Source organism: Maniola hyperantus, chromosome 8, assembly GCF_902806685.2.
Source record: "Maniola hyperantus chromosome 8, iAphHyp1.2, whole genome shotgun sequence".
NCBI lineage: Eukaryota > Metazoa > Arthropoda > Insecta > Lepidoptera > Nymphalidae > Maniola > Maniola hyperantus.
The window spans coordinates 8362655-8375104 of record NC_048543.1 but is presented as its reverse complement, the minus strand read 5'-3'; the positions used below and the strand labels follow the sequence as shown (position 1 = coordinate 8375104).

The following is a 12450-nucleotide window of genomic DNA, read 5'->3' as shown; positions in this document are numbered from 1 at the left end:
CATCATCTTCAGCTAATATGTATCCACTGAAGGACATGAGCCCCTTTTAAGCAGTGCCAACATGCTCAATCTTTGGTTTTTCCCATCCAATTGATAAAAGGAAAAAGTGACTGACTGACTGACTGACTGACTGTTCTATCAACGCACAGCTCAAACTTCTGGACGGATCGGGCTGAAATTTGGCATGCAGATAGAGCTATTATGACGTAGGCATCCGCTAAGGATTTTTAAAATTCAACCCCTAAGGGGGTGAAATAGGGGTTTAAAATTTGTGTAGTCCATGTAAATGAAGTCGCGAGCATAAGCTAGTGATTAATAAGTATGTAATAAACAATGCAATATCCAATCGATAACGTTAAATATAAAACCATCACATAAAGTACCTACTCAAGTAGGTACGTAACAGTTAATTAAATAATTCCTCTGTTAACAGTTAATTCCTTAACTGGGTTAGTTGTGCGAACACACGAGCACGACTAGTACTTGTGATATGTATATCTTCATAGTTCTTACCACAAAATCTATTTAGGATGAATCCCAAGAAATGTCTTGTATGGGGCTTCAAGGAAAATTGACAAGTTGTCGAGATAATATCATTATACAAACCTATATTATTTATAGAATACTAGATGATACCAGCGACTTCTTCCGCATGGATTTAAGTTTTTAAAAATTTAGTGGGAACTCTTTGCTTTTCCGGGGATAAATGTTATATGCCTATGTCTCCAGTCTCCGTCTCCAGTGCGCAAGCTATCTTTGTACCATGTAGATGACGCCCGTGACTTCCTCCATATGGATTTTTGTTTTCAAAAATCCTATGAGAATTCTTTGATTTTCCGGGATAAATGTATGTCCTTCCCCTGGAATAAGATGTAAGGTATCTGTTTACCAGATTTTGTTTCGATCGGTTGAACGGATGGGCTGTGAAAAGCTGGTAGACAGACAGGCAAATACACTTTCGCATTTATTCGAACTCGCCCGCGACTTCGTCCGCGTGGATTTACATTTTTCAAAATACCGCGGGAACTCATGATTTTCTGGGACAAAAAGTAGCCTATGTGTTAATCCAGGGTATAATCTATCTCCATTCCAAATTCCATCCAAATCCGTTCAGCCGTTTTTGCGTGATTGAGTAACAAACATCCAAACATCCATACTTTCACATTTATAATATTATATTAGGATTAGGATTAAGTATGAATTTGTTTTCTTCAAACGAATATTCTCTCTTAGGCTAAGGAAAAAACTTGCGAAACGCCACGGAATTGTTATCGGAATTTCGTTAGATTTGTCCCTGGCCTTAATGAACTCCGCCACATTAAATATTGTTTTAATACATACTCGTTCGGAAAACCAGATTTTACACAAAATCGTTAGAATTTAGTAATTAATTCTATCTGTATGGCACGTAATCAATGCTGGCCTTGTACATCAACAGTACCCTTATTATAAATGCGAAAGTGTGTTTGTTTGTTGGTTTGTCCTTCAATCACGTCGGAACGGTGCAACCCGTGCAACGGATTGACGTGATTTTTTGCATGGGATGGCTACTTTTTATCCCGGAAAATCAAAGAGTTCCCACGGGATTTTAAAAAAACCAAATTCCACGCGGACGAAGTCGCGGGCTCAGCTAGTAAATAAAAGTCGGTACTATTTAGAGGTTGAGTAGTATAGTATTACGGTAGACGGGTATTATAAGTTTAACGTGTGCATTTGTGTATCTCTCTGTACCATCAAAGCGCTCAAACGGATTACAAGATTTGAAGGCGCGGTTTCTTTTCTCGAAGGTTGTGTAATCAAAATGGTTCTAATAGAGACAGAGTCCGCGCGTGCCAGACCTTCGTTATTTTGTAAAAGCTGAAAGTTTCTCTGCGTATTGTCCCCAACACTGGGAGGAATGTCTGTTGGGATCATGGTGGCTTTGGGACATACAGGTAATAAAGGTGAAAAAAATAATTAAAAAATATGTTTGATGAAAATCATGTTCAACTGCTTGAGAATTTATCAGTTGTTTTCTCAGTGGGTGTAGAGATCTCAGTCATGCAATTGATATTAATTATATTACTTAGGTACTTGCTTTTGTCTTATGGACTCGATTCCGACTACAATACAATATTATGGTAACCTTGACCTGTCGTGGGTGATTTATATTTTAATTTACTCTTATTAGGGATCCGTACCTGAAAAATGCCAACCCCCATTACTAAGCCTCTAGCCCTATCCGTCCGTCTGTCCAACCGTTCATCCGTCTTACCATCCGTCAGCGGGCTGTATCTCGTGAACTGTAAATAGGGTAGAGTTGAAATTTTCACAAACGTGTTTCTTTTATCAATATAGCAGCAAAAACTAAAAAAAAATTAGCCGCGATGAAGATTTAAAAAAATGTGTTAATTGTTATTTTTTGCACAATGGTACGGAACCCTTCGTGTGAGTCCGACTCTCACTTGACCGATTTTTTACTCCTGCTTCCAGCTATATTTGCCGGGATGGCACGACCCGGCGGTGGATGTGCCACGGGTTCCTGGCGTCGCGCGACAGCGGGGAGCGGCTGTCGCACGCGGTGGGCTGCGCGTTCGCCGCATGCCTGGAGCGCAAGCAGCGCAGGGACAAGGAGTGCGCGGTCTCCATGAGCATCGACGCGGCCAGCCACGCGTTCACTCGACAGGGATCCTTCAGGAAATCTAGTCAGTATATTTTTCAAATGAATTTTTAAATTTTTTTAATATCGCATGGGATAAATCACAGACAGTAAAACGTCGAACGTGACGATAAAATGCACCTAATCAGCTAAAATTGCTCGTCCATACAAATGAGCGTGACCGTGTACAAGTGAGACAGTGCTGTGTGTGTCTGTATGTATATGTGTGTGTGCCTTCTATCTTATTGGTGCAATTATTATTTTTAATAAATCTTGTTTTGTTTCGTTTGTGTCGTTGTGTGCTTCTTATGAAAACCTTAAAAAAATCAAAAGCTCTTTTTAGGGTTCCGTACGCGAAGGGCGCTAACAGGGCCCTATTAGGTACTAAGCCTCTTCTGTCCGTCCGTTTGTCCGTCCGTCTGTCAGCGGGCTGTATTGTAGCTCATGAACCGTAATAGGTAGAGAGTTAAAATTTTCATACAGTGTGTATTTCTATTGCCACTGTGACAACAAATAATAACATTTCTAATAGGCCGCCATTCAAATTAAAAAGAATTCAAAAAGTACATGTTGTTATATCTTATATGATGGTATATGGCGGTATTCGTTAAGTATCTGATATTTTTACGTGGCTTTTGCAGTAGATGAACTACATCCATACTTCTATACTAATATTACAAATGCGAAAGTGTGTCTGTCTGTCTGTCTGCTAGCTTTTCACGGCTCATCCGTTCAACTGATTTTGATGAAATTTGGTACAGAGATAGCTTGCGTCCCGGGGAAAGACATTTTATCCCGGAAAATCAAATTCCCACGGGATTTTTAAACACCTAAATCCATGCGAATGAAGTTGCGGACATCATCTAGTAGATAATATATGTCAACCCCATCTGTTACACACTAAATTAAAGTAAAACTATAATTTAATCTTAAACTAAAGTATGTACTTAAACTAAAGTATTCATAAATGAACTACCTCCAACGCTGATTAAAAAATAGATATTAAAAACATTAAGTATAAATTAAAAGAATATTTTTTAGCAAAGTTAGATGGCTGAGTCTTTTGTGTCTATGTAGATTATATAATTATTTATATTAGTGCTAATCCTATTCACCTAATAAATTTAATAAACCTACTCACGATTATAATATTATGTTACATACTTACGTGATTCTTCGCGTTATATACCTACTGTAGATTATTTCTTTTAAGTAATGAGTTAATAGGTATCTTCGTTGCAGATAGGCACCGAGGACAAACCTCTGTGGTTTTTTCGGTGTTTTTAGTTTAAGCTTTTATTTGTATGTATTTTTATTTGATAATAAATTTAAAAAAAAAAAAAATGTAAAAATAAACGTACTATATAATAAATTTAGAAAAATCACTAATAAAATACATTTTCAGTACCAAATTGTTCAAAGGTTTATTAAAATAGAGTTAAAACACCAATATTAATAAAATTTATATTTAGTTTAAAAGCTCTTGTAAAGATAAGGTACTTCAATAAACAAATCTCAGCGAATTTGACGCTTCGTGTTGTTTCGATTTTGCCGCAATGTGCCTCGAGCCAGTCGATACAGCGAGATTAAAATAGATATGAGTAAATCATGGTCAAATTATTCACACAGAATTTCCGTCATGGCAAGGCGGAATCGTATATTTGTGCGTCATTTAAGAAGTCGTGCGAGCGTCTGGTATTAGTATGCAAAGTGCATTGCATTCTTGGAACAAATGTGCGAACTCACGTATGTTGGTGACTACACTACTCGTGTTAGACGATTTGAAACCCACAGGGCATAGCAATAAAAATTGGCGTTGTGCGTAGTATTTGACAAAAAAATTGTCGAAACGCAAATTTCGTCTGTGTGAAAATTGATGAAAAAACTTGAAAAAAGATTTGGATTTGTAAAAAAAGTTTTGTAACTTTTTAGTTCTTTGGTTTTTAAAATTTGGTTCGTATAAAATTAAAAACACATGAATGTCTATTCTCATGGTAGATATAACAAGTCGGCGAACGTCAGAGGTGGAGCCGAGCCCGACTACGCCAACGCCCGCGCCGCTTGCCGTGCAGCGCGCCGCGCCCGCGCCTGCGCCAGCGCCGCACAACCCCTTCGCGGTGGAGCGCCCGCACGCTGCGCCGCACCTGCTCGAGCGCCAGGGCTCCTTCCGCGGCTTCGCGCACCTCAATAACAAGTACGTCAATCAATGTTTGCTTTCACTGCTGGACGTAGGCCTTCCCGAGAATGTGTCACCACTCACCACACACGGACCTCTGCCTTCCTCTTCCCGCGTTAAGATCGTCAGTCCAGCAGGTTAGAGGACGTCACACACTGTGCTTGCTGGTACGCGGACTCCACTCCAGAACACGTCTGCTCTAACGGCCATCGGTTCTGCGACAGACATGGCTTGCCCTCTACCACTTTGCTAAATCGTTAAACCACGTCTGTTACTTTGGTTCTCCTACGGATTTCCTCGTTATGGATTTTGTCCCCTCACAAAGGCACCCAGCATAGCCCGCTCCGTAGCACGCTGACTTTGAACTTGTGGACAAGGCCAACAAGCAAGTAATTGTAGTCAATTATAATTATTGATGTTGCTATTTATTCCCCTTAATGATAGCCTAGTGAAAGCAAAAAGGAAAGTATCGAGATACCTTGACTTGACTTACCATCATGTGAATTTGACTCAGTATTAGAGTCAATGGTCTTAGTAAGAAAAGTTTCAACTAACATTTTAAGCAGCTTTCACTTGGCTGTTCGATTAAGTGTCGGTTATAGAAAGCAGTTATGCTTGAGATAGCACGAATTTTAAGGAGAAGTTTCTAGGGACAAAGTGTTAACACTTTTCCTCAGCGTACTTAACACAATATTTTTTTTTATTTCAGCTCTCCGTTCAAGCGGCAGATGTCTTTGCGCATCAGCGAGCTGCCGTCGAACCTAGAACGTCAACGCTTAGGGCTGGGCTCACCGCCCGCCGCGCTGCCCGCCTTGCCCGCCTTGCCCGCCCTGCCCGCTGTCAGCCCGAGACCTGACGTGGCGCCTATCGAGGTTGGTGTTGTGTACTAGCTTTGCGACTGAGTGAGCCTGGCCTACTCCTTCGTACAGTCGTTTTGTCGTTTGCGAGTTGCTGCTCAATGCAGTGATGAGCGTTTGGGCCGCGTTGAAAGTGTATTATCGAATTGTTGGCTCGGCCGACTGTCAGTTGAACTATCACTAGACAAAACGAAAAAAACGTACATAATGACAATTTCGTAAAATGTTTGTATTGTACCGAAAATGGCTTATTTTACTAGTTCACACATTTATACAGCAGTAATGAATGAATCTTGTTGTAGGAGAAGGCAGTGGAGGCGGACCCGGTGGCGGAGATGTGCCAGCAGCTGTCGCTGGGGCTGCGCGCGCTGGCCGAGGAGCCGGTGCCGGCGGCGGGCGCGCTGCCGCACCCCGACGCGTGGCTCGGGCGCGTGGCGCGCGCGCCCGCGCTGGCCGCCGCCGGCCGCGCTGCCTCCTTCGCCGGCCACTCGCACGCCGCCACCAACCCGTTCTTGACGCCCACGCCCGCGCCACTCTAAGCTGTCACACGGCGACGGCGATGTCGAAGTCAACACCACGGAGTTCGTGCGACAACGGCTCAGAGGCACGTATAACTCGCCAAAGTTAACTTGAGACCCGAGCGAAATGAGCCTTCGGTAATTAATTAGTTTAGCTTTTTTAATGTATAGTTTCGCTAAATTATTTACGACCGCCTAATAAATATATCGATACTCGATGATATTCAACAAACTCATTTTTTTGTAGTTAGAACGGTGCGAATACGTCATCCGAGTGAAGTCTCAAGTTAACTTTGACGGGTTGTATTGCAGTGCTGCTTACCCCCAATTGAAATAGTTCGATGCTCAGTTTTCGTTATGCCCTGTCTGAAATTAGGTATTGCGCTGACTTAAAATCGTACGCCACTACCAGATTGGTAGTTATAAGCGCTAATACAAAACTGTGTTGTGGTGAGTTGTTTTGTTATTGAAGTCATATTTTATATGACGTGTACACTGTAAACTACAACCCTATCTGCGGAATGCAGTTAGTATAGCGCGTGCAGGACGCTGATTCAATCATCAGGTCAGATTACGTTGAAACATACAACACAGCAATGTATCGGCAGCCTTTAGTCATCCTTTTGCTTTTACCGAACAAAACACAAGTGAAAAAAGTTGCATTCACAGCCAGCACAAAATTTAAAAAAAAAACTATAGTGCGCGATAGGTTGATATAGCAATCGGGGTGGGGACGCCTCGCACGCTCGTGCTAACCTGGTGCGGGTGATGTGCGGGTGTGCGGGGCGTCCCTCCGCCTCATACCCTGATTGCCATTTCGACCTGTCGCGTGTTATACAATATAGGCTTGTGCTTGACTGCAATCACACCAAACAGATACAGTAGGAAACACAGTATTCGACCAAACCGCACAGTTCTAGAATTTTGACGCGGCAAACAATAGAGAATATAAAAATATTTAGCGTCCTCAAAGGTTTTATAAGAGGTAGTACTTAACATCGGCGTTCACAAAACGTGATTGAGCCCTGCGTTGTTACATGTTTAGGATAAAATCGTAGAAGAATCAAAACAGAAATGTTTAGATTTCAAAGGTGGCGTGCGTAAACGTGCGTGCCATAAATATCACTTTCGTGGATTACTGCGGTGTTACAACCTATCTCATAATTTTTCGCACAGTGTCAGTTTGCTGAGTAATTAATATAAACTGACGAGTATGTTTTCTTTCGATTTATGGTAACTTATCGCTTCAAATGACGGTGATTCTTTACGAGTATTGCATATTCACACCACTAAATACTTAATCAGTAGAAAAAAATTTGATGAACAAGGTTGCAGAGAGCGGTTCAGCGTTAATTTTACTGTCACTTTGACTTAATAAAATTACGAATGTATTTAAAAGTTACAATTAACTACGTTTCACATACGCCGAGTTAAAATTTTTGAATGCCATTTATAACTTATCTAAATGTACTTATGCTTTAATTGTAACTGTAAATTGAATCGTGAGACCGCAGGAGATCAAAGCCGGCTCAAAACATTGTAATCAAAGAGTGAATGCCAAAGTACGCAAATATTTACCTATAATACAAAAAGTCTATAAAAAGTCGTATTCTACGAGACACTTGCTAAAGCTTTTGTATGTTGACGTTGTATAAAGTGTTAGCTATTGAATTAGTGGAAGTATTTTAAACATATCTGAGTGTCTATTTAGTGGACTGCCTTGAATAGCACTAGCGACCCGCCCCGGCTTCGCATGGGTGCAATGTAGATACTAATGTGGTGTCATTAAGGTATCATTGCCCCGGAAACTCTCAAATGAGAGGATTTTTCCGACCTAATTCACATTATTTCAATTTCTCTAGGGATCTCTAATTTTTTGAGAATTAAACTATACTTATAAACCTTCCTCTTGAATCACTCTATCTGTTAGTGAAAACCGCATTAAAATCCGTTGCGTAGTTTAAAAGATCTACGCGTTCATACATACATACATACAGACAGCGGGAAGCGACTTTATTTTATACTACATATAATATGTAGAGATACTTTAATTACGAACTTATAGGTCAAGCAAAACTGTTCCTATTTATACGAATTTGGGTGGATGGGTACGTTAATTTTCAACAGGAAGGTGGAACTTTAATTTATAAAAAATTTATGCGTTATTAATTTTTGATTAATTAATCGATTGTTTTATTAACTGAATGGAAACATTAATGTTTTTGTCTGAATAGAGGTTGTTTTAATGCAATCCGTGGTTGTAGTTTAACGGAGTTTCTTCTGATTATTTGTACTCGTTTGTGGTAAAGCGTGTCTAAATAGGAAACCTAGATTGAACAGATATCGAATATGCTAAGCTAAGCTAAAGTTCACATAAAAGTGCGAGATTTCGGTTAGTAATAATACTTTTTCCGATCGTCTATATTCACTTAACAGATTATCGTGAAGTTCTCCAATCCAAACGGATTCCTTACCATAATGTTATTTAAGTTGAAAGTAATGTACATCGGCCTTTAGAATGACATTTCGGCTTTGTAGAGCGTTGTCTCTGTCACCCATACCTATATGACAACGGTTTTGTCGGTCTCAACGACAGAGATAACGCTCTAAAAATCTGCTATCTCCTTCTAAAGTTCGATGTAAATTAGTTTCAGCGTAATTTACATCTACGTACTGTACGCGTATCACGATTAATACAATGATTTTAAATTATTATCGATACTTCGACCCAGTTGCATGAGTCGTGAGTCAAATCGCGCGGGACTGCAGTACTGCGCCCTGCGAAAGGTGAAGTTCAAGCAGTCACGGTCAGATCTGTCTTGATTCGAAAAAACTTGCTCTAAATTCCCAACCATCTTAAATTATTAGTCTTTTTGGTCAGTTTGTATAAAACTTGTAAACATTTTGATATCAAGGAACTTCTAATTGGTGTGTTTTAGGTACACGCAAAAAATATATTGTCAAAGTTTCTCCAACACTACTAAAATGTAATCGTCACAAACGTCATGTCATTCAAATCGTATTATATAATTATATGTGTGTATAACTATTGCGCTTGTAGTATACCTAAATACCTGGGCACATAGTTTATGTAATGTAATCCTTGCACGCTATATAAAAATAGTACTTATATTTCGTAATAAACGAACACCAATTCTTGGTGTGAATGACCTTAACTTACTGCAATAATGATAATATTTTATTTTAATAATAAACATTTATGGTTAAAGAAAAAGTCCGAAATCACGAGAGAATAATTTTCGATGTTTCTACATAATATTATATAGGTACTATGTAACAAGTTCCAAAAGCTGTCTTGGTTAAGAGAGAGATGAGTGATGACTATTACTTGTATATTGATATAAATGTTGTACTTAACTCCTTAATCGATTCGCACTGTGCTTTTACTCTGCACCTAGTGTCGTTAATGATACTTACGTAAGTTAAGACTATTCCCATGCTATTCGTCCATGGACAGTATTAGATAAGGCCAACGCATTGTTTCCTAGCAGCGCGTAATGAACAAACAAGCAATGCAGTATTTTAATATCTACAAACTACGTAACTGTATACTTAATAGGGTTTTTTGGATATATTTTATTTCCTTTTTTGTATATAATTGTAAATTTGTAGGATACTTAAATCTACACCTTTTGTGAATCTGTTTTGTTTATATATTTTTTTTATTAATAAATCTATTGACATAAGTAGGGAGAGATATGATCGATCAAATTGTATTTTCATTTAAATTTAGTTCGACGCACGTATGTTTTGTGTGGCGATTCTTGAGCTAATGTGTAAGAAGTTACTGGATGTTTCTTTTTTGTTATTTTTTATAGGTAAGTATCTAATTATATTATTAAAATAATTTCTTATCATTTTTAATATATAAAGAAGCAAAAAGAGGGTTTAAGTAATCTTTTCAGGAGATTTTGCTTTCTCGGTTTGTGTTCAATTTTTTGAAATATTATCTAGCAGATTTAATAGAAATGACTCTCATTTCTACAATTGACACCGTTCTGACCTCATTAAAAACCGCCGACGAAATTACATACGTCCGAGGGTATCGTACTCATTGATGATATTTTTTTTTAAATAACCTCTTTTTGTTTAAAATGAAAAAGCACAATGATTACTGCACAATAATTGTTGCATCTTACATTCCATGTGTTCATCATTGAATTAGTATTTAACAGTTATCGAAATGGCTATCGCATAATATCACTAGAGCTCTAGGTCTTGTCCGAGTACTTATTTCTTCAGCTGAATTATTATTACATACCTATCTACTTAGTGAAATTTTATTTTCAATTAGTTGTACTTACAACAGTAAAGTAGTCAATCTTAATGCAGCTGATCCTATTCTGAATGTAGATAGGGCTTTATGAGCAATTTCAACGCTGCGATTCCTTTCTTTTTTCCTTTGACGATCAAAGATATAATAAAAGTCCAAATAGGCAAAGCTCATACAAGTGAAGACAAATTATACGCTTGTGTGTGTGATACATACGCGCAGCAACACAGACAACAAAGATATTGGCGCGGGTTTTACTTTACGCATCTTTTGACATTTTCGAGCGTGTTAAAAAAAATGGCGGCCCTTGCGCAGCCGTTTCCAGGCTTGTTGACAATATCAACTCGATGGTACGCTTACAGTGGACTTTATAAACAATCACATTGTGAAATCGCTCATGAAGGCAACGAGTTATGTACTTAATCAGAAAAAAAATGTTGCTCAGGCTTCACAAAATCAGGGCAAATTAAAAAGGCATATTTCAATGGGAGAATTTAAAATTACTTTTTACATTGCGTGTTATTGAATGTGATATTCTAAAAAATTATAGTTATGCGATTGAATAAACGAAAAAAAAAACGAGTATTTTACTTAAATATATTATGCTATTGCACATTCATTAATATCATGCACGTAAACAATTTCGAAATAATTATTGGCGGTGTCGTATAAAGTACAGTTTATAGAAATTTTCTGTAACTAGATAATAAAAACTAGCTTAGTGCGATACGTACTTATATACTTTCTACAAAGAATAATATTTTCTTATAATATTGGGGCCGATTCTCTAGTACACAATCTCTAAACTAAACTAAATTAACAGGTCTAAATCTAGTGCTTTCCTTTTCCGCAAGCAACATTATGAAAGGGATAGCAATAGATTTAGACGTGATATTTTAGTTTAGTTTAGAGATTGTGTACAAAGGAATTAGCCACATTGTGTACTACGCTAATTTTAACATTTGAAAATTATGTTATTACCGGACATATTGTACTTAATATATATCAAAAGTAGTTGTTTCAGAAATTAATTGTTGGACGTTATTTTGTATATTATTCTTCCGATTTTATTTTTGACTAAATTATATAAACGCATGTACATACCAGGGCATATTGTGTAGATATTTTAGATAACAAGAGTTCAAATATAATGAAGAGTAATAAATATTATGGTTAGTTGATATTGGTAATTTCATTTTCCCTTCTGTAATTTAATTTTAAATTATCGATCAAGGGTTCAACCAAACATGATTAGAGACCTCGCGCACTACGCAGCTATAACCACGGTCATTGGCCGCAGTGTCCAGGTAAAGTATCTAACCAATTACGCATCACGCACTTTACTGCAACGACTGGCTACCTCTGCGACTACTGTCGTGGTGTTTTTTAATAGAAATAACGAGCAGGCGGGTCGTGCGCAAGGTCCCTAAATCACCTAGCCTTCAAAGTTCAAACACGATTGCCATTTCGACCAGTCGCGTAATATAGGTACCTATGAATACGCTTATCGTTCGGCCGGTTGAGTTGAAACTTTGTCCAATTGTTGACAAGTGGGTGAAGTTTTCTCACATAGTGGGTACCTTCATCGTACAATAGGTGACGCGCGAGAGTCATCCGTGAGAATACCAGTGATTATTTACGACATATGTCATAAGCTACCATACAAAACAAAAAGGAACGTATTTTCACGGACTCGGAGCGGATGAGTGCGTAACTCCCGTAACTTCGCAGTTTCCGTTTAGAGCACTTTCTGTAGACGTGTGGACGAAGTTGAGCTTCAAAACAACTCTGTTAAGGCCCATTTTACTTTAATGTTACCGTTTTCGACACTCCAATTCTGTCAGTGAGAAGTAAAAAATTCATACTAATACTGCTGTCCTGTCTGCTTCAGCACGCTAAAGCTTGAGCGCGCTTCGTATGCTCCGATAAGTCAATCGTCAGGCCTTGCGTTGCAACACACCACAATG

General features: G+C 38.5%; 1 protein-coding gene across 3 annotated transcripts in view; it reads left to right on the top strand.

Annotated features, from left to right (window-relative positions):
• Nucleotides 1-11664, top strand: part of LOC117984706 (protein numb-like) — a 45158-nt gene extending 33494 nt beyond the window's left edge. For all 3 annotated transcript variants that reach the window (XM_069500209.1, XM_069500210.1, XM_034971355.2), the window contains exons 4-7: nt 2473-2684; nt 4637-4832; nt 5524-5686; nt 5974-11664. In XM_069500209.1, the coding sequence (XP_069356310.1) occupies nt 2473-2684; nt 4637-4832; nt 5524-5686; nt 5974-6210 (808 nt within the window). In that variant the 3' untranslated portion in view covers nt 6211-11664. The remainder of the gene's footprint in view (nt 1-2472; nt 2685-4636; nt 4833-5523; nt 5687-5973) is intronic.
• The last annotated feature ends 786 nt before the right edge of the window (nt 11665-12450 follow it).